The sequence below is a fragment of the Microcaecilia unicolor genome, chromosome 1, assembly GCF_901765095.1.
Source record: "Microcaecilia unicolor chromosome 1, aMicUni1.1, whole genome shotgun sequence".
In the NCBI taxonomy this organism is placed as follows: Eukaryota; Metazoa; Chordata; class Amphibia; order Gymnophiona; family Siphonopidae; genus Microcaecilia; species Microcaecilia unicolor.
The window spans coordinates 515,619,363-515,642,124 of record NC_044031.1 but is presented as its reverse complement, the minus strand read 5'-3'; the positions used below and the strand labels follow the sequence as shown (position 1 = coordinate 515,642,124).

Below are 22,762 nucleotides of genomic sequence, written 5' to 3'. Positions count from 1 at the left end.
TATCTCTTATTTGGAACCACTATGCCCACAACTTTATTCTACATAAGACAAAAGGGTTATATTTATTTTGTATGTTTTATAGACCAATCTTTAGTGTCACAAGGTCAAAAGACAAGACATCGACAATTCTGCTAATTTTTTATTCATAAGGTCAGTTTATATACAATTTATATTCAATGTATGTATATAGTACAGCTTTAACATTTATATTGTGTTACATATGTTTTAATTTTTTCATTTTATTTATTGTTATATATTTTCTAATATGTTCAGTTATTTTTACATCTTAAATTTTATACTAACAGAAACTAATGCCTATATATATTGTCAATCAGTACATATTTTCAATTATTAATATATTTTTATGTTCACACGATTTATTCAACATTCGAATTTTATTTTTGTAATAGATATCTATTCATTCCTTATTTGACTCTATGTAATATGTAATTGTTTTTGGACTCCTGAGGCAGGCCTTTTGGCCGAAACACAGGTCCTGTTTCAAGTCCATGATCAGTAACTCTTCTTGAAGTACCATTGTTTCTGGAATCCATGGTCTTTTTCCAACTTTGTTTACTTTTGTTACACACTGTGAGATATTTGAGTAATCCACTAAGGTGGATTTCTTCTGGATCTTTCGCTTTATAAAATATACACATACATCTATTTACATCTTTTTTAGAGCAGGTGTAAATTTGTATGTGAGGATTTGTGTGCTGTTGTGGCTGCTATTGGTTTATATCCAAGCTCTCACATTCAATTATCTGTACCTTCTTTCAGATCTTCATCTTGATTCTGTTCCACATTAAGCTTAGGCTTCCCTATAGTAAAGCATGTGTTACTAAAAGATTTTATGAAAGTTCATTCAGTTATCAATCTAGTAGTTTATGGAACACTATTCCAGTATCTATACAGACAGTGAATAATTATTGAAGATCTATTTGTTTAACAAATATTTTGAGTGATTTTAAATTTTTTTTTTTTTTTTTTTTGGGGGGGGGGGGGGGTTGATTTTGTGACCCGCTTTGAGTCTTATGCAGAAATAGGCGGGATACAAACACAGGAATGGTATGGATGTGGGAGCCTGTTTTAGAAATAAGGCACATAGGCCTCTATGTTGCCTGTATAAAATAGGTTTAAAATAGATGCCTTTGGGGGACTTGGACATAGGTGACTTGTTCTAAAATTAGCCCTTGAATGTCTGCTGTGCATTTGTTTAAAAAGGGGAGTGGTTTGGAGCAGGTTGAGAGCAGTCCAAATGTTTATACACTCAGGATTAAATTCTATAAATGCCACACAAATTTGGTGCCAAAAACAATTCATGTGGAGTGCAGTGGTGTAGCTACAGGGGGCCACGGGGTCCTGGACCCTCCCAAATTGGCTCTGGAGCCCCTGCTTTGGCTGGCAGCTGTCCCCAACCCCCTTAAAGCGTTTGTCCAGCACTGGTCTCAGGCTCTCTGCCGCATTGCCTGCCCTGCTCTTCCTATCACATCACATGCGTGCTCGTTTTAGTGAAACTGAGCATGCGCGAAGTCACACATGCTCAGTTTCATTAAAACAAGCATGAATGTGATGTGAGGGAAAGAGCAGGATAGACAATGTGGTGGAGACCAACACTGGACAAATGCTTCAGCTGGTGAGGGTTGGGGACCCTCACTAGCCAAGGTATGTGAGGCGGTGGTGATGGGGAGCGGCGGGAAGGTGTGCCACAATGTGCACCCCCCCCCCCCCACTTTGGGCTCTCAACCCCCCCCCCCCCCCCCCCCACACACACACACACATCAAGGTCTGACTATACCACTGCCGTGGTGTTGTTCTATAAATGGTGCTCTGAGTTGCTCGTTAATATAGAATAGTGCTTACAACTAGCTTCCATTTCAATTGGAAACTTGGTGTAACTCTTGGTGCTTAAGATGGACACAGATCCCTAGTGTTCAGTAATAATGCACACATCTTTAGTGAACGCCTCTGACCTACCCATGCCTGTCCCGTGGCCATGCCCCCTTTTTAACTGTGCGCCAAAAAATTTGCACGTGGATCTTTATAGAATAGCGCTTAGCAAAATGTGTGCACAAATACAAATTGCTGCCAATTAACACCAACTTGTTGATAGCACCCAGTTGGCATTAATTGCTCATTAGCCAATTAAATTGCACGTGCATCTCAGAATAGCACACAACTTTGCACATGTAAATTTGCATGCCATTTAGAGAATGTAGGGATCAGTGTCAAAATTCAGCCACCGAGGGCCACATTCTATATAAGGCGCCTAAAAAATCAGCGCAGTAAACATTTCCATTTAAGTGTATTCTATAAGTGGTGCTTAAATTTAGGCACGGTATATAGAATAAGCTTAATTGATATCCCAGTGCCTAAAACTATGCGCTTCCCTTTACACCAATGAAAATATGGCATAAATCCCTGTGCATAGATTTACATGCATCAGGCCATATTCTATAACTACGTGCATAAATTTTGGAACGCCCATGAAATGCCTATTTCTCTGCCATAGCCATGCCCCTTTTGAACTGCGCACATTAGAATTTAGGCACAATTCATTACAGAATATCCTTAGCGAGTTGTGTGCATAAATTCTAATTATTGCCAATTAGTGCTCGTTATTGCATGTTGTGTTTTATCAATGCTAATTAGCTTCTTAAGCGAATTAAGTTACGTACATTGAATATGCCTGGATTTCAGTGCAGATCTCTAAGGGCCCTGTTTACTAAGCAGTGTTATTGGTGCGTTAACATTTTTAACGCACGTTAACCATGTACGTGCCTACAATATCCCTATAGGTGCCTACATGGTTAGTGTGCACGCTAAGTGTAGGCGAGCTAAAAACGGTAACACACCTTAGTAAACAGGGCCCTAGGTGCGGTATGGAGAATCTGGCAGTGAATGTATATCTTCTGTTCAGGTGGCAGCAGGTAAATAGCAGGTCTAAACATCCATTTTAAATTTATATGTGAATTTTCAGCAGCACTTATGCAGATAGCACGTCTGAAAATACATGTAATTTTAAATGGATAAAGTATCCATTTTATGGTATGTGGCCCTTCCACTGAATATTGATCATATTGCCCTTTTAGCCTTATCACTTGATCACGTGAAGAATACAACAAAAAAAATGTTCTACTCGATATGGAAACTCAAGAGAATAAAACCTGTTTTCCCAAGAAACATCTTCTGTACCCTAGTACAGTCATTAGTAATAAGTCATCTGGACTACTGTAACACTTTGTACGCAGGCTGTAAAGAACAGACCATTAAAAAACTCCAAACAGCCCAGAACACCGCAGCCAGACTCATCTTTGGAAAAACTAAATACGAGAGGGCGAAACCTCTAAGAGAGAAACTACATTGGCTACCACTCAAGGAATGAATCGAGTTCAAGATCTGCACAACCATCCACAAAATCATCCACGCAGACGCCCCACTCTATATGTTAAACCTAGTGGACCTACCACCTAGAAACGCCAAAAGATCGGCCCGCAAATTCCTCAATCTGAACTTCCCCAGCTGCAAAGGAATTAAATACAACCAGTCATACGCTACTACTTTTGCGTATAAAAGCACACAGATCTGGAACACATTACCCATGGCCCTGAAAAATATGGACCATCTAACCAGCTTTCGCAAATCTTTGAAGACACACCTCTTCAACAAAGCCTACGAAAGACATCCTTAATAAATCATTCCTCAATTCACTCAGGTGCATCAAAAACGCCTCTCACAACACCTTTCTAGCACTTTGCATCTCATCTACTTTCAGCTTATGTATTTAAAATCATGTAATGACCTTGCATCTAATTCATTTACTTTCAGCTTATGTATTTAAGATCATGTAATGACTGCATCATAACAACACTCTGTAAGCCACATTGAGCTTGCAAAAAGGTGGGATAAGGTGGGGTACAAATGCAATAAATAATAATAATAATAATAATCCTCTTTCATTTGCTGCCCAAACCTTGTAAATGACAACAAAACATTTTGAAATCTGCCAGTATAAATGGTTGCTGAGTTTACAATTGTTTTGTGTGTTTTTAATATTTGTTCTTTCTTCATATTTGATGTGCTGTTTTTTTTCTGTTTGGCTAGGTATTGACTTCTCATAGTAGTACAGATATTAATCTAGAAGGAGAAATTGGAAATAGTGCAGTGATGATGACATGCTGCAAAGACAATGTTGAAGCAATTGATATCCTGGTTGGTATATTTATTACATTTCTTTGTACCCTATATCCCTCTGCAGTATTTCTAAATATTATTTTTTTATTTTATATAATACAGTGTATTGGTCTTGGTATGAGAGTACAGAAAAACCAATGTTATAAATGGAGTAATTTATAAGAGGGTGCTTGTAAGATGCCTATTCCATAAAGGAAATTAGGCACCTACTTTCCTTTATAGCATATAGTGTAACCCAGGGGCATAGCCAGACCTCAGCGAGAGGAGGGTCCAGAGCCCAAGGTGGGGGGGGGGGATGTTTTAGCCCACCTACCCCCTCCGCCGACCCTCCCCTGCCACTTTTGACCCCCCCCCCCCCCCCGCTGCCACTGCTGCAAGGTACCTTTGCTGGCGTGGGTCCCCAACCCCCGCCAGCCTTAGTCTTCTTCAGCGCCGGTCTCCGGCACATTCGCTGATCTGTGCTGTGAGTCCTGACATTATGAACGTTCCTTCAAGTGAAACTGAGCATGCTCAGTTTCACTTAAAGGAATGTGCAGGACTTGCTGGATGTCAGGACTCACAGCACAGATCAGCGAATGTGCCGGAGACCGGCGCTGAAGAAGATTAAGGCTGGCTGGGGTTGGGGACCCCCACCAGCAAAGGTACCTTGCAGTGGCGGTGCAGGGGGGGGGTTGAAAGTGGAGGGGGCCAGGACTAAATCTATAGGGGCCCATGGCCCAACCTAGCTACGCCCCTGGTGTAACCAGGCAAATATACTGTTACACTCACATGTTGGTCATACATAACTTGGACTTAAACATGTGTAAGGATTAGTTCCACCCAGATGCCACCTATGTGTGTACACCCACCTGTCACATACCCACTATGTAACATAGTTGCAGGATAATGCTTAAGTAGAATGGTACCATTTACATGCATATGGGCACACATAAGAACATATGTGCCATTATTCTATCATTTATGCATGACATCAGCACATTAAATAGTCATGCCTACTTTAAAGAATTATCCCCTATATGGTAGTATGTAGTGCATATTTTCTTTGCTACTGTCTGGTTCTTTTAAGGTACCGGTCAAGGGGATTGTATTTGTGTGAGTAGTGCCCAGCCGTGATTAGAGACTCTGGAGGCGTGGCACGAAAAGCACAAACACTACTGTGCTGAAAAGTCTTTAGTTTTGATACATAAAGGTAAATACATGCAAAGTTTTCAGTAGTATAAACAAGTGAGCTAAACAAAAATATGGTTTTACATTAATAGTAAAGTAAAATAGCATAAGAACATAAGCATTGCAATACTGGGACAGACTGAAGATCCATCAACCCCAATATCCTGTTTCCAATGGTGGCCAATCCAGCAGGTCACTACTACTACTTCTTATCATTTCTATAGTGCTACTAGATGTACGCAGCGTTGTACACTTGAACATGAAGAGACAGTCCCTGCTCATCAGAGCTTACAATCTAATTAGGACAGACAAACAGGACAAACAAGAGATAAGGGAATATTAAAGTGAGGGTGATAAAATAAGTTTTCTGAACAAGTGAATAAGTGTTAGGAATTAAAAGCAAGATCCCAGAACAGCAAAACAGATTTTATGCTGCTTATCCTAGAATATACAGTGGATTTTCCCAAGTCCACCTTAATAATGGCTTATGAGCTTTAATTTTAGGTAATTATCCAATCCCTTTATAAACCCTGCTAAGCTAACTGCTTTTACCACAATCTCTGGCAACAAATTCCAGAGTTCAATTACCCATTGAGTGAGAGAGATTTTCTCCAATTCTTTTAAAATTTACTACTTAATAGCTTCTTTGCATGCCCCATATTCCTGGTATTTTTGGAAGTAAATCACATCTAACTGTTCCACTCCACTCAGTATTTTATAAACCTCTTTCATCAGGTGACCATAAGGGGGGGGGGGGGGGGGGAATGCTGAGTTCGGCCTAACCTCTGGTAAGCCTTTTTTTGGCCAGGAGGTGCGAGGTGGAGGTGCTCAGCAAACCCACCAGCTGCCTTCCAGGTTCTGTGGAGGACTTGCAGCCCATTGGCATATCCTCTCATCCTTCTCTGGAGTGACTCCCAGGTTCACCCTGATCCTCCCAGGGCCTTTGTTCTAGTTGCCGAAGCATTTTCTCTATACACTTTGTATTTTCTCCCAGTTACTACTTATGACTCCAGTACACTTTCTCTTCTTGGTATTGTCCCTTCCCAATCTTTCTCCATCTGAAACCATTGTATACTACAGAAACATATTGCCCTTCTTCTTCTTTCATCATCTCACCATGTCTTTTGTCTTCTCCCTTCTTCTCAGCTCTCAACCTTCAACATTTCCTTCCTTCCATTCAACCATCTTCATTCTATCTGAGTACATCTTGCCTTTGTTGCTATCATCATGCCTATGCTACTTTTCTCCATACTCTCTTGCTGCTTCTCCTGCTCTCCACTGGGGATATCAGTCCCAATCTTGGTCCTCCACATCAGCTCTCATCCTATTTATGTAGGTCACACCGTGATGTCTCCAATCTAATTTCTGTTCTTCCCTCCCCACTTCTTCCCTGCCTTTCTCATGTGCTTTGTGGTATGCCCACTCTGTCTGCAACAAACTTTCCTACATCCACAACCTCTTTTATCTCTAGTACTCTCCATCTGCTTGCCCTAACTGAGACTTGGCTTTGCCCTGAAGACTCTACTTCAGCCGCAGCCCTATGTCATGGAGGTTACCTTTTCTCCCATACTCCCCACCTGGTTGACTGTGGAGGTGATGTTGGGCTACTACTTTCACCCTCCTGTAGATTTCAACCTCTTCTTCCACCTCAGTGTCGCTGCTTTTCTTCCTTCAAAGTCTACTGCAACCATCTATTCACTCCTCTACCTCTCCAAGTAGCAGTCATTTATCGACCCCCTGATAAGTCCCTTTCTTCCTTTCTCATTGACTTTGATGCCTGTTTTTCCTTCTTTTTTGAACCTTCATCTCCTTCTCTCATTCTTGGGGATTTTAACATTCATACTAATGATCCCTATGACTATTATGCTTCTCAGTTTCTCATTTTAACATCCTCTTTCAATCTTCAACTGTGCTCCACTACCCCCCACTCACCAGAATGGCCACTGTCTTGATCTTATTTTCTTCTCCAACTGCTCACTCTCCAGTTTCTGTGCCTCAGCTCTGACCATCATCTGATAACTTTCACTTCCTTAGCTTCAGCAGCAGATGAATCCATGAACTGGTGGATTGTATCTGTCTATCAGCAGGTGGAGATAAAAACAGGCAGTAACCTTCTGTGTACTGGACCTTCTCCCTTTAGTATAACTATCTCCAGCAGGTGGTGGACGGAGCTTGCCAGCTTCTGGATTGTCTATTGTTAGGGGGCTCCTGGGGTGCCAGTTGAACAGGGGTGTGTGGCTGGTGGTGCCCACTTTAAAGGCATACTTATGTTCAGGTCCCTGCCTTACCCTTCAATCCCCTGCTCCCAGTCGTTTGCTGGTGCTGTGGCTTCTGTGTCTGTCTGATTTTGGGCTCACAGTGAAAAAAAAATTGGCACACAGGCAGCACGTTCCCAGACCCGAACCTCTGTTGGACCGGGTGCTGGAGAATTGGGACGCCGTGTTGCAGCTCCTTTGGGGACGGGCTTTGCCACTCTCATTTGTAGGGTGAGTGCTGTTCCTTTTTTCTGCTGATCCCCGCGTTCGCCTGAGACTGCCAAGCGCTGTTCTCGCTGTGGAAACACAGTGTAGCGGGACTCTGCAGCACTGGCTGCATGGAGGAATCGGGGGCAGTGGCGGTCTCCGAGGGGATTTCCTGCGCTCCGCAGCTCGTGGAGGGTGCCATTTTTGATTCATCAGGGGATGCTTCCAGCGCGGCCCTGGAGGCAGAGGAGCACACGGTACTGGTGAAGAGGCTAGCAGAGGGCAGTCAGTTGTCACGGGAGTCTTGGGGGCCAGTAGCATTGGAGAAGGGAAGTCTTGCCTCACAAATCTACTGCATTTTTTCGAGGGGGTGAACAAACATGTGGACAGAGGGAAGCCGGTGGATATTGTGTATCTAGATTTTCAGAAGGTGTTTGACAAAGTGCCTCATGAAAGACTCCAAAGGAAAGTGGAGAGTCATTGGATCTGAGGCAGTGTTTTATTATGGATTAAGAGCTGGTTAAAAGATAGGAAGCAGAGAGTACGGTTGAATGGTCATTATTCTCGATGGAGAAAGGGTAGTTAGTGGGGTCCCTCAGGGGTCTGTGCTGGGACCGCTGCTTTTTAACATATTTATAAATGACCTTGAGATGGGAGTAACTAGTGAGGTAATTAAATTCGCAGATGACACAAAGTTATCCAGGGTCGTCTCGTTGCAGGAGGAGTGTGAAAGATTACAAGAAGACCTCATGAGACTGGGGGATTGGGTGTCCAAATGGCAGATGAAGTTCAACGTTGACAAGTGCAAAGTGATGCATGTGGGAAGGAGGAACCCAAATTACAGCTATGTCAGGGGTAGGCAACTCTGGTCCTCGAGAGCCGCAGGCAGGTCAGGTTTTCAGGATATCCACAATGAATATGCAAGAGATAGATTTGCATACCATGGAGGCAGTGTATGCAAATCAAGTTCAAGCATATTCATTGTGGATATCCTGAAAACCTGACCTGCCTGCGGCTCTCGAGGACCGAAGTTGCCTACCCCTGAACTATGTCATGCAAGGTTCCGCTTTAGGAGTTACGGACCAAGAAAGGGATCTGGGAGTCATCGTGGATAGGAACTTGAAATCTTCAGCTCAATGTGCTGCGGAGGCTAAGAAGGCGAACAGAATGTTGAGTATTATTAGAAAAGGGATGGAAAACAAGCATGAGGATGATATAATGCTGTTATATCGCTCCATGGTGCGACCGCACCTGGAGTATTGTGCTCAGTTCTGGTCGCCTCATCTCAAAAAAGATATAAAGGAATTGGAGAAGGTGCAGAGAAGGGCGACAAAAATGATAAAAGGGATGGGACAACTACCCTATGAGGAGAGGTTAAGATGGCTAGGACTCTTTAGCCTGGAGAAAAGGCGGCTGAGGGGTGATATGATAGAGGTGTACAAAATAATGAGTGGGGTAGAGCGGACTGATGTGAAGCGTTTGTTTACACTTTCTAACAATAATAGAACCAGGGGACACAAGATGAAATTAGAATGTGGTAGGTTTAAAACAAATCGGAGAAAGGTTTTCTTTACTCAGCGCGTAGTTAGACTCTGGAACTCATTGCCGGAGAAGGTAGTGACAGCAGCTGGCCTTGCTGAGTTTAAAGGGGGTCTGGACAGATTCCTGAAGGAAAAGTCCATTGATCATTATTGAATTTGGGGGTTTTGCCAGGTTCTTGGGGGCCTGGATTGGCCGCTGTCGGAGACAGAGTGCTGGGCTTGATGGACCTTTGCTCTTTTCCCAGCGTGGCAGTGCTTATGTACTTATGTACTGTGGCAGCTCAGGGGCAGGGGGACCCATTTTCCCCCGAGTTTATTTTACTTATGCACCAGGCATTTTTATTAAAAAAGGCCTCTCCGGGTGATTTGGCGTTCCACCTGCAGTCTTCGCTCCCATCATGCCAGGTGGGGTCGGATTTGGGAGTTGGAGCATCGCCCTCAATTCCGGTGGCACCACCGTCACTGAAGAGCAGGAGGCTGGGGTCAGAGTCTGAGACGGGCTCGGTGGCTTCGCTTGGGCCGCAGCCATCTCTGATTGAGGGAGCCGGAGGATCCACCCGAGGGTCACAGAACTCGGGACTCGGAGATGTGGAAGAAGGTGAACTTGTTCACGAAGAACAGGATGACACTAAGGCGGTGTGAAGGACGAATTGCCTTCCCTCATTTCAGAGTCCTTGCAGGCGCTGAATATTCAAGATTCTGAAGCTGTGGCTGCGGCAGCCATAAATGTTAAGATGGCTAGCACTAGGAAGCCGTCACAATATTTTCCTGTCCATGAAGCTATTCAGGAGCTCATTTCAGATCAGTGGTTGGAGCCTGAGGGGAACCTAAAGGTAGCTCGCACTATGGCTCGCCTTTATCCGGTGGAGGAGTCTCATTTGAGTCTTTTCGCCTTTCCGAAGGTAGATTCCCTGGTGGCGGCGGTCACCAAGAAGACCACTCTTCCAGTTGAGGGAGGCGTTGCCCTCAAGGACATACAGGATCACAGTTTTGAGGCCTCTTTAAAGCGCGCTTTCGAGGTGTCGGCCTTGACTCTGCAGGCCTCAATTTGTAGTTCGTATGCAGCTTGAGCCTGTCTGTCTTGGCTTCAGCAGGCGGTGCAGCATGAGTTGGAGGTCTCGGCTCCATTGGCGGAGGTTGCCCCTCTTATGGAGTCGGGGCTTGCATATTTGGCTGATGCTCTCTATGATTTGATTCGGGCCTCAGCTAAGCAGATGTCTCTGGCGGTTTCTGCTCGGTGGCTGCTATGGCTGCGCCACTGGGTGGCTGATATGGCTTCAAATCAGCGGCTCACGAAGTTGCCCTTTGGGGTAAGATGCTGTTTGGGGAGGATTTGGAAAAGATTGTTAAGGATTTCGGAGATTCCAAGTCTCAGCGTCTGCCGGAGGACAGACCCAAATCCGAGCCTCGAACTTCTTTGGCGAGACCGAGGTTTCGGGAGGCGCGGCATTATCTACCTGGTCGGGCCTCTGCTCCTTTTTTAACGTTCCAGATTGCAGCAGCATTCCTTTCGTTCGGAAAAAAAGGCCGCTGGTTCTGCTCAGCGACAGGGAAGCACTAACCGAGCTTCCCAATGACGAAGTTCCGGTCCACTCTTCCATTCCTTGCATTGGGGGCTGTTTGACCCGGTTCATGGAGGAGTGGGCCAAGATCACGACGGACCTTTGGGTACTCGATCTGATAGAGCATGGATACAAGTTGGAGTTGATGGCACCCGTCAAGGACGCCTTTTTGGAGTCCCGCTGCGCCACAGTCGGAAAGCGGGAAGCGGTGGCAGAAACATTGCGGTCTCTGTTGGAGTTAGGAGCGGTGGTTCCTGTGCCTCAGTCCGAGCTTTGGGAAGGTCGCTATTCCATTTATTTCATGGTGCCCCAGAAAGGGGGGTCTTTTCAGCCAGTTCTCGACTTACGGAAGGTGAACGAGTCTCTGAGGGTTCAGCACTTCCGCATGGAGACGCTGCGGTCTGTGATAGCGGCAGTGCAGCCCAGGGAGTTTCCCATCTCGTTAGGTCTCAAGGAGACGTATCTTCGTATCCCAATTTGGCCACCTGTGTCCTGCTCTTAATATCTCTTAATATCTTCCTGATAAACTATTGACTCCTTTATTCTATTTCACCCCCTTTTTATTCTATCCTATTAACTAGGAGTGGCCTAGTGGTTAGGGTGGTGGACTTTGGTCCTGAGGAACTGAGTTCAATTCCCACTTCAGGCACAGGCAGCTCCTTGTGACTCTGGGCAAGTCACTTAACCCTCCATTGCCCCATGTAAGCAGCATTGAGCCTGCCATGAGTGGGAAAGCACGGGGTACAAATGAAACAAAAAAAAACCCTGTTCTTTCACTTGCAGAGGGTCTGACCTCTATAAGTTCCTTATCTGTCTCTATTCTATTGCCTATATTGCACTGTGATTTTATATTTTTATGCTGGTATTGTCTTAAAGGGATTTAGAGAATTGTGTTTTGAGTTTTGAATATCTGTGCTAGTGATTTCATCTTTTTATGCTGGAATTGTCTTAAAGGTGTTTTCACTGGAACTGTGTTTTAACCTGTGCCAAGTGTTTTAAACCTGTGACTTAATCTGGTTACATTGAATCTGGTATCTGTTTTCATTAGAATTGTGTGTTGAATCTACACTGCCAGAGACTTAATTCAATCAATTTTGTTTACATAGCATCTGGTGACTCATAGCTCTGGAGGAGGGGCAATTTTGTTTTGAGCTGGGTAGTAGAACCTAAGTTTACCTTATGAGCTTGGAGCTGCGCTAGTCATTTTCAGACTTGGTTTGATGGTAACTGAGGTTAGCTTTAGAACTTAGTACAAGAACAGTACTGGGCAGACTTCTACAGTCTGTGCCCTGAAAAAGGCAATGACAAATCAAACTCGGGTATACATATAAAGTATCACATACCATGTAAAATGAGTTTATCGTGTTGGGCAGACTGGATGGACAATAGAGATCTTTATCTGCCGTCATTTACTATGTTACTATGTTCCATCTTTGCTTTACCCTTCACTATGTACTATTACGTATTGTGTTGACATTGTAAGTAGTATACTATGCTATACTTTGTATTATTTGAATATTTTTACTGCTGTAATTGCCTATTGCTCATGTTTGATCTATTCTTACTGTACTCTGCCTTCAGTGAATTTCTTCAAAAAGGCGTTAAATAAATCCTAATAAATAAAATAAATAAATACTCTGGTGTATCCTCCTCCACTTCTATCCCACTATCAGTTGGTGTACCTTGCTACAGTCTGTCTCCTGGGCACACTGTTCCACTATGGGCCAAGGGCTCACTCATCCTGAAACATGATACCTTTCCTCACAGGGCAGTCATCCTATCCCCTTTTTCATTTTTGTAGCTCTTCTCTGTACCTTTTCTAATTCTGCTATATAATTTTTGAGATGCTGAGAGCAGAATTGCACAAGTATTTGAGGTGCGGCCACACCATGGAGCGAGAGAAAGGCATTATAACATTCTCATTTTTGTTTTCCATTCTTTTCCCAATAATTTCTAACATTCTATTTGCTTTTTTAGCCACTGCTGCATACTAAGCAGAGGGTTTGAACATATCATTAAGGATGATACCTAGATCCTTTCCCTGGCCAGTGACTCCTAATGTGGAACCTTGCATCACGTACCTATAGTTTTGGGTTACTCTTTTTTACAATCCTGTTGCGATTTAACAACTTTGAATAACTTTGGGGCTCATTTTTGAAAGAGAAGGACGTCCATCTTTCGACATAAATCGGAAGATGGACGTCTTTCTCCCAGGGATGTCCAAATTGGTATAATCTAAACCCGATTTAGGATGTCTCCAACTGCCCCCTTTTTTTATTTTCCACAAATGACAAGGTAACCAACAGAGTTGCTCTTTTGGCAATAATGTCCTGACAAGTTTCCAAATATTTTGTAAGATCAAGACTATCAGGAGAATTTATAGTATCCATTTCCCCCTTTTTTTTATTAACTGCCCTGGTACCTCTAGGAATATAATAGACATTCACTATCTCACTATCTTCCAGGGTCAGCTGTAAGATATCTCTCAAGTACATTTTACGAAGTTCTCTCGGGAAAGATAAGTCACTGAAAAATTAAGGAGTCTTAAGTTGACTACCCTAGCAGTTTTTAATCCACAACAGGACATTACCTCCTATCCCATGACTTTCTTTTTTTTTTTTTTAATTTTTATTTATAAATTTATATTCTTTACAAGCCTTTACATCTTGAACAGGAAAAACAGACAGGCATAATCTAAAAACATCAAGATCAAAAGTAATACATCTTGTATTAGACCACAAAGTATAGGGGGAGGAACCCGTTATAAACTCAGAAGATGAGATTTAAAGAAGAAATATTTCAATAAAGGCTTAACACGATATCCCATGACTTTCTAATTTCCTCAGGAATCTTTCATGAGGTACTTTTGTCAAATGCCTTTTTAAAATCCTGATACACAATATTGACCGGCTCACCTTTATCCACATGTTTGTTCACTTCTTCTTCAAAAAAATAGTAGATTGATGAGGCAAGATTTCCTTTGATGAAATCCTTGTTGGCTTTGTCTCATTAATCCATGCTTATGTATATGCTCTGTAATTTTCTTCTCTACCGTTTTGCCCTGCACCAACGTCAGGCTCACTGGTCTATAATTTTCTGGATCACCTCTGGAACCCTTTTTAAAAATTAGCATTACATTTGCCACCCTCCAATCTTTCTTTACCATAATTGATTTTAAATATAAATTACATATTACTAACAATAGCTCTGCAAGTTCACTTTTCAATTCTATCTGTACTCTGGTATCTATATTATCCAGAGTACTATTTGTTTTAAAAGTATTTCCATGCAATTTCATTGAGTGTTCCTGATCCTTGTACTTTTTGAATGAGAGAAAAAAAACGATCCACCTCTACCCGTTCCACTTCTCACAGGATTTTATAGACCTCCATCATATCCCCCCTCAGCCATCTATTTTCCAAGGTAAAGAGCTCTAACCTCTTAAGCCTTTCCTTATATGGTAGCAGTTCCATGCCCTCTATTATTTTGGTCACTTTTCTTTGAACCTTTTTCTAATTCTTCTATATCTTTTTTGAGATACGGTGACCAGACTTAAATACAATACTGGAGATGACGTCACACTGTGGAGCAATACAGAGGCATTATAATATTTTGGTCTTATTTTGCATCCCTCTCAAAATAATTCCTAGCCTCCTGTTTGCTTTTTTGGCTGCCACCTCACACTGGGCAGAAGATTTCAGCGTATTGTCTACAATGACACCTAGGTCTTTTTCTTGAGTTCTGGCTCTTAAAGTGGACCCTACTATTAAATAACTATGATTCAGATTATTCTTCCCAATGTGCATCACTTTGCATTTGTCCACATTAAATTTCATCTGCCATTTGGATGCCTAGTCTTCCAGTTTCCTAAGGTCTTCCTGCAATTCTTCACAATCCACATGTGTTTTGACAACTTTGAATAGTTTTGTGCCATCCGCAAATTTAATCACCTCACGCGTTCCGATTTCCAGATCATTTATAAATATGTTGAACAGCACCGGTTCCAGTACAACTCTCTGCGGCACTCAACTATTCACCTTCCTTCATTGAGAAAAATGGCCATTTAACCCCACCCTCTGTTTTCTGTCAACCAATTCCTAATTTGCAACAGATCATTGCCTCCTATCCCATGACTCTTTAATTTTCTCAGGAGCTTCTCATGAAGAACTTTGTCAAAAGCTTTCTGAAAATCTAGATACACTACATCAACTGGCTCACCCTTATGTATAAACTAGTAAAACAGGCCCATTTCTGACACAAATGAAACGGGCGCTAGCAAGGTTTTCCTCAGAGTGTATATGTTTGAGAGAGTGTGTGTGAGATTGACTGTGTGTGAGACAGAGAGAGTGAATGTGCGAGTGTGTGTGTGTGACAGAGAAAAAGTGAGACTGCTGGGTGTGAGTGTGTCTCCTCTGTCCCCCCTCCAGCCACCCAGCGATTCTCCTCTCTCCCCTGCTCCCCCTCCAGCCACCCAGCGATTCTACGTTTTCCCTTGCTCCCCTCCAGCCACCCACTGATGCTCTTCTCTCCCCTGCCCCCCCTCCAGCCATCTAGCAAGTCTCCTCTGTTCCCTGCCCCCCCTCCAGCCACCCAGCGATTGTCCTATATCCCCTGCCCCCTCCAGCCACCTAGCGATTCTCCTTTTTCCCTTGCCCCCCTCCAGCCACCCAGCGAATCTCCTCTTTCCCCTACCCCCTCCAGCCACCCAGCGATTCTCCTATCTCCCCTGCCCCCCTCCAGCCACCCAGCAATTCTCCTCTCTCCCCTGCCCCCCCTCCAGCCACCCAGCGATTCTACTTTTTCCCTGGTCCCCCCTCCAGCCACCCAGCGAATCTCCTCTCTCCCCTGCCCCCTCCAGCCACCCAGTGAATCTCCTCTCTCCCCTGCCCCCCTCCAGCCACCCAGTGATTGTCCTATCTCCAGTGCCCCCCTTCCAACCACTCCTCTACTTTAATCAGCATATATTAAATTCCCCCCATGTGCTACACAAAAGCACCGAGCACATCCTATATAATAAAACACACCTCCAATGTTCTGAAGCCGAGAAAGTCAAGCCTTCAAGCCTTGAAGCATTTGTGTGCTCTGTAAGGCTCCATCTCCTCAATTGACGACACGTAGTTCCGGAATGTTGCAGGAATGCTTCAAGGCTTGAAGGCTTCACTTTCTCGGCTTCAGAACGTTGGAGGTGCGTTTTATTATATAGGATGTGAGCCAACTGATACTGTGTATCATAAGGCATTTGACAAATTTGACTTTATGAAAGACTACTACTACTACTACTATTTAGCATTTCTATAGCGCTACAAGGCATACACAGCGCTGCACAAACATGACTGATGAGTAAATTCGGAAGTGTGGGATAGGAGGCAAAAATTGGCCCCAAATTCTTTTTCTGCCCAGTTTCGGCTTCAATGGAAAGGTTATTTTAATTTGCCGCCATGTTTTCAGTTTCAGTTGAAAATGACCATGTATTTTTGGTGGAAGCCAAAAATTTGTGCTTTGTCCCTTTTGTCTCCCTCCCTCCCCTCCCAAAACAGGAGTTGTCCCTCCTCCCAGACCCCATATGTGATTTCCTTTCCTGGGCCTATTTTACAGTCCCTGGTGGTCTAGAGGTATGATTGAGGCAGGAGCAATCTCCATTTACTCCTGCCCATTCTAGCTCTGCTCTCAAAAAGGTTGCTGTGACTGAGGCTTCACTCCTGAATTGGTTACACCACTAGACCACCAGGGATTGTAAAGTAGTCTGAGGGAGGGCGGCTATTCTTTGTATTCTTTTTCTTTTGCTTTTTTTGTACTCCGATTGCAAGTAATGCATTTATGATCTTGCACAATAGCTTATATAGTAAATAGAATGCTCCAAATAAATGCTTTTGATAAATAATTTTAGCAGGAATTTTAAGTCTGTAAATGTGGGTTGGCAAGCTCCTTAGGTATAAGCCTCACTGTAGAGTTATGACTCTGGGTGTGGTGCAAAGTCAATGTAGAAGCACCGTGGCTTTTAGTTTCAGTTTTCATTAGCTGCGGTCCATGTATGTGGAGGCTATTTTGTTTGGAGATAAAATAGTCTTTTATTGTTTAAATTATTATATTCTGGCTTGGATACTGTGAGTTTAGCAGAGGGACGTAGACTGCAAGCTCTAACAATACCCAGCTGCCCTCAGTGGTTCATGTTCACAAAACCAAATAGCTTTTTTTGGTTTTGGCTGATGAATTTTGGTTGCGGTTTGTTTCAGTCGAAAGCTTTCAGACTGTTTCAGTTTCAGCTGCAAATGAAAAAGCAGTCTAATCTAGAAACGGAAATAACAAGTAAGGTAATTACATTTGCTGATGACACAAAGGTATTAAGTTGTTAAATCACAAAAGGATTATGAAAAATTGCAAGAGGACTTTAGGAGACTGGGCATCCAAATGGAAGGTGACGCTTTGCACACATGCTCACAGTAAGAGCCCCTTTTACTAAGCTGTGCAACAAATGTGACAAAGCCCATTCGAATTGAATAGGCTGCCCGCATATGGAATCTCTAGCGTGGCTTAATAAAAGGGGCCCTTAATGTGAGCATGTGCAAAGTGTTGCATGTAGGGAAGCAGAACCAAAACTATAGCTACGTGATGCAAGGTTCCATATTAGGAGTCGCTACACAGGGAAAGGATCTAGCTGTCATCGTTGATGATATGTTAAAATTCTCTGCTCAATGTGCAGTGAAGGCTAAGAAAGCAAATAGAATATTAGGAATTATTAGGAAAGGAATGGAGAATAAAAAAGAGAATATTACAATGCCTTTGTGTTACTCTACAGTGCGACTGCACCTTGAATATTGTATGCAGTTCTGGTCACTGCATCTCAAAAAAGACATTGCAGAATTAGAAAAAGTACAGAGAAGGGTGATGATAGGGGATGAGAAGACTTCCCTTTGAGGAAAGGCTAAAGACGTTAGGGCTCCTGACCTTGGAAAAAGACAGTTGAGGGGAGATATGAGGTCTCTAAATTATTAGGTAGAGTGGTATGAGTAGACGTGAATTGCTTGTTTAGTCTTTTACTACTACTACTACTTATCATTTCTATAGCGCTACTAGACGTACACAGCGCTGTACACTTGAACATGTTTAGTCTTTTCAAGGACTAGGGGGCATGCAATAAAGTTAATAAGTAGTATATTTAAAAATAAAATCAGAGAAAATATTTCTTCACTGAGTAATTAAACTCTGGAATTCATTGCCAGAGAATGTGTAAAAGCAGTTAGCATAGCAAGGTTTAAAAAAAGTATAGATATTTTTCTAAAAGAAAAAGCCATATGCCATTATTAAGTTAGACTTGGGGAATACATTGCTTATTTGTAAGGATAAAACCATTAACACAATAAAAAATATGTTTTGCAATAATACGTTACAGTATAAGATTACTGATTCACTCTTATTGCTTTCCCACTCAGAGCACCAAGTCATGTCGCACATTTTGTATGAACATGTCCTACAGTATTTCTTATATTTTCTAAAAGCATAATTAATGTTCAAACATTTTTTTTGTAGCTGAAACATGGAGCAAAGCTATGCACAAGAAACAAATTGGGATGCTACGCTATTCACGTCGCTGCACACAGTGGTTCCACAAAGTGCTTGGAAGTCATTTTAAAAAAAGGTTAATATATTTAGAATAAATATTTTTGGTATTCAGTACATAATTATAAAACATCTGTACTGTAAATTCATAATTCTGTGTTCTTCAGGTGAAGAGCTAGGCTATCCTATCGAGAGTCACATCAATTTTACCGATAATGGAAAGTGTAGTCCTCTACACCTGGCAGTCCAGAATGGAGATCTGGAAATTGTTAGAAAGTGTATTGACTTCGGAGCAAAGATTGATCAAAAACAGGTAGTTGTAAGTGTTGTTTCAAATTAAATTTAAAGGGTTATGGGCCATTTATGTTATTTTTCAAGTCCAACTGATAAAACTCTGAAGTAGTCTAGCACAGGCCTAATTGAGGCATCGTCTTTATAGTCAACTGTGTAATAATGTAGGTCATCAAACATATAAAAGGCAAGTGACCGACTCATCTGCAAATGCGCAGTAGAGTCGGAACGCTGAGAGTGTAGAAGTCCAAGCCCCGCCTCCACCAGCAGTACAGCCCAATAGGGAGGAGGGCTTTGACTTGGGCGTGGAAATCGGAGGAGGAGGGAGCAGGGAGGGAAGGAGGGGGCGGAACTGAGGGAAACAGACTCAGCGATAGAGAACCGACGACACGATGATGGCGTAAAGAGGGGGGGGGGGGGGACACCAGGGGGGGGTCAAAGGTGGTGGTGGCAGTGGGGACGGCAAAATGGCGGCGGCGGGGATGGCAGGGCACAGGAGATCACAATCTCGGTGGATGGGAGCCCGAGGATGGAGGGTAGGGGAGAGAACAGTTGATGGACATGGATGGATGAAGTGGATGGGAGGGGGGAGAGGAGGGTTGCAGAACATGGGGGGAGGGCAGGAGAGAGAGCAGGGTTGGTGGACGGGGGGAGGCCATAGGAAAACAAAAACCAAGCCCATTGTTACAGGCTTAACGGCTAGTAGTTGTTTAAATCAATGAATAATGCTTCACAATATTTTATTGACCTTAACAATAGCCAAATGTTTTTAGTGTAAATTAAGTATATTTAAACAGTAGTTTTAGTGATCAACAAAATACCCAGCTATAGCACCTGTTTATGTCTGAATTTTATTCTAATTTCCATTTTGCTCACACCTTTTTCAGTAGTAGCTCAAGGTGAGTTACATTCAAGTACACTGGATATTTTTCTGTCCCAGAAGGGCTCACAATCTAAGTTTGTACCAGAGGCAATGGAGGATTAAGTGATTTGCCCAAGATCACAAGGAGCAGCAGTGGGATTTGAACTGGCCACCTCTGGATTGTAAGACTGGTGCTCTAGCCACTAGGCCACTCCTCTGAATTATATGTTTTATAAATAAATGTGGATTTGAACATATATTTCTATCCCAATGCTTTTTTTTTTTACCTGGAGTTTGAGTGAATTGCATAAAACACTAATCTTCTGGTTTGTGTTTATAATGTGCAGAACGACCATGCCACAGCACTTCATTTTGCTGCTACGCAGGGAGCAACTGAGATTGTCAAATTAATGGTGACTTCTTACACTGGTGATAAATCTATTGTTAATCTTCAGGATGGGAATAATGAGACACCACTTCACAAGTAAGAATTAATAGTATGATTTATTCTTTTCCGTTTTCCAGTGGCAGAAGAGTTTCATACACTAAGGATGACCTTCCCTTACTCCCCCCAGTGGTCACTAACCCCTTCCCACTCTCAAAGAACATCTTTAAAAATATTTTGTGCCAGCCTCTACGCCAGCCTCAGATGTCATACTCAGCTCCATCATAGCAGTATGCAGGTCTCCCTACCTGTTACGTTTGTGGAGGAAACAGCGAGCCCTCCAATACCCACCAGAAACCCACGGTACCCATATCTAGGTGCCCCCTTCACCTGTAAGGGCTATGGTAGTGCTGTACAGTTGTGGATAATGGGTTTTGAGGGGGGGGGTTGGGGGGCTCAGCACACAAGGTAAGGGAGCTATGTTCCTGGGAGCATTTTATGAAGTCCACTGCAGTGCCCCCTAGGGTGCCCAGTTGGTGTCCTGGCATGTCAGGGGGACAAGTGCACTACGAATTCTGGCTCCTCCCATGACCAAAGGGCTTGCATTTGGTTGTTTCTGAGATGGGTGTCCTTGATTTCCATTATTGCCGAAAATCAGAAACGACCAAATCTAGGGACGACCATCTGTAAGGACGACCTAAATTTCAAGATTTGAGCGTCCACGACCGTATTATCAAAACGAAAGATGGACATCCATCTTGTTTCAATAATACAGGTTTCCCCGCCCCTCCATCGGCACGTTTTACGAGGACGTCCTCAACAAAACTCAGGGGTCCCTTTCCATTATGCCCCTCTAAGGAACTTTGTAAGTCCAAGTGCTTTGAAAATACACCTCTATGAAGCTCATTTCACTATGTAAGTGTGTGCTTTGAAAATGAGCCCCTTAATCTCTTGACTTTATAGTTCTTTCCACAGAAATGGGACTTGGGAACTTCACTGTGGCCTCCAGTCTTCTGTTTTTTTCTTTTAATTATAGGTGATCATCTCTGGGAAAGGTGACTAAAGTCACCAGAAACCAAAAAAATGATGTTTTATTGAATTCTGTTAGAGCAAACAATGTGTAATACAACAGTCTAAATCCCATCCTTTTATATTAAAAATTTAAAAAAAAAATAGATGTTAAAACATGTATTTTTGCAGACTGCTTATGGATCCATGACATGAAAAATTGGCCATTCTCAATCCATGACGTGAAAAATTGGCCATTCTCAACATTTTAGATCCACTACTTTATTCACTTTTTCCCAGAGACGGTCACATGTATCGTACTTTCTGTACCATATAGAAGCCTGGAGGGGGAATCCAAGATGGCTTGGCCAGCGGTATCTCCTGGCTCTGCATCCCATGGGGTTTTGGCTCCCAAATGCCTTAAGGTAAACAAGGAGGTTCTGGTCTTTGTAAAGAATCCTCTTTTACCAGAGTCCCTGAGAAAAGAGGAAGTGGAATCCTGTGGGGAACTAGGAAGAAGGAAGCTTCTCTTCTTTAAAGAGAGACAGTTCCTGCATGGTTGGGCTTTTAGGGAAAAAAAAAAACAACTTCTCAAACTTCCCAGATCATTTCTTTCTTCCAGATGTTGAATGCCAAGGGACTCTTCAGAGAGTTCCCATATTGCAGGATATCAGAAAGATTTCCAGTGCTGTTTCCCTCCACAAGGTGCTCAGAAGCATAATCTTGACTAAATGGGAGGCCTCTGAATTTTTTTTCTTTTGGAGTGGGGTGGCCTCAAATGAAGCATTACCATAGACAACTTTTTTCCTCTTTTACTAGAGGACAGGGAGACACTATTTAATGCTCCAAGAGTTGATATCTTGGTTATAGGGCAGCTATTCTGGTTGATGGGGACACAGTACTCGAGGATTTGCAAGACAGAAGGATTGAAGCTCTTCTGATGCAGTTCTTCACCTTGTAGTTGGAGCTAGCTACAGTATAGTGCTTTCTGTATGCACTATAATATTGGGACAGGCAAGTTGTGTAACAGTAGCTGTTATCATGAATTTCTAAAACCCCATCCCACAAATTATATGAATCCAAGTTCTATTGCTTCTGGAACTGGAAAGCAAGGAAATGGGCCAATTATTATAAAAATAAAGACTATTTACTTACAAGCCAGTAAAATAACCAAAAGTAGAAAATGAAGCACTAAGAATTATATGCAAATGGGAGGTAGCTCAGGAGGAAAAAAGACAGAGGTTCTTATCAGAGAATTAGTCAGTGAATGCACACAAGCCCTGGTTCGGGCCCTTAAATCAGGCCTCCTATTATTACCCCTTTAGCAATAATAAAACAGGCATACAACCTGGATGTAGATGAGGGTAGCAGGTGATGTCAGTGCAGGACACCAGACAAACAGCTGGATTCAGAAGAGCCCCAGCAGGTCCATGCAGTGCAGCAACAGAGAAGAAGGCTGGTAGACACCTGAAATGATGATAATTCAAGTTGGCTGGTAACACCAGCTAACTTCTTGATTACCAGAGCTCCTTTTTTGTATGATTCTGGTGGATGCCTTATCTTTGAAGATGGGCAAGCTGCTCCCTTTGTTCTGAATATTTGGTCCTTAGAAACCATAGTTTGCATCTCTGAAGATGAAATTCTTGAAATTTAGGATAGTCCTCAAACCCAGGCACCAGAGTGGTGGGTTCAAGCTGGTCTTTGTAGAAGATATTCATGGCACAGTGATTGTG

The 22,762-nt window shown here is 42.9% G+C and overlaps 1 protein-coding gene across 1 annotated transcript in view; it reads left to right on the top strand.

The window, feature by feature from the left end:
- TRPA1 (transient receptor potential cation channel subfamily A member 1) overlaps nucleotides 1-22,762 on the top strand; it is a 197,215-nt gene that overhangs the window by 33,162 nt on the left and 141,291 nt on the right. The window contains 4 exon segments of the mRNA XM_030190171.1: nucleotides 4,105-4,212; nucleotides 18,454-18,562; nucleotides 18,651-18,796; nucleotides 19,984-20,120. Of these exon segments, the coding sequence (XP_030046031.1) occupies nucleotides 4,105-4,212; nucleotides 18,454-18,562; nucleotides 18,651-18,796; nucleotides 19,984-20,120 (500 nt within the window).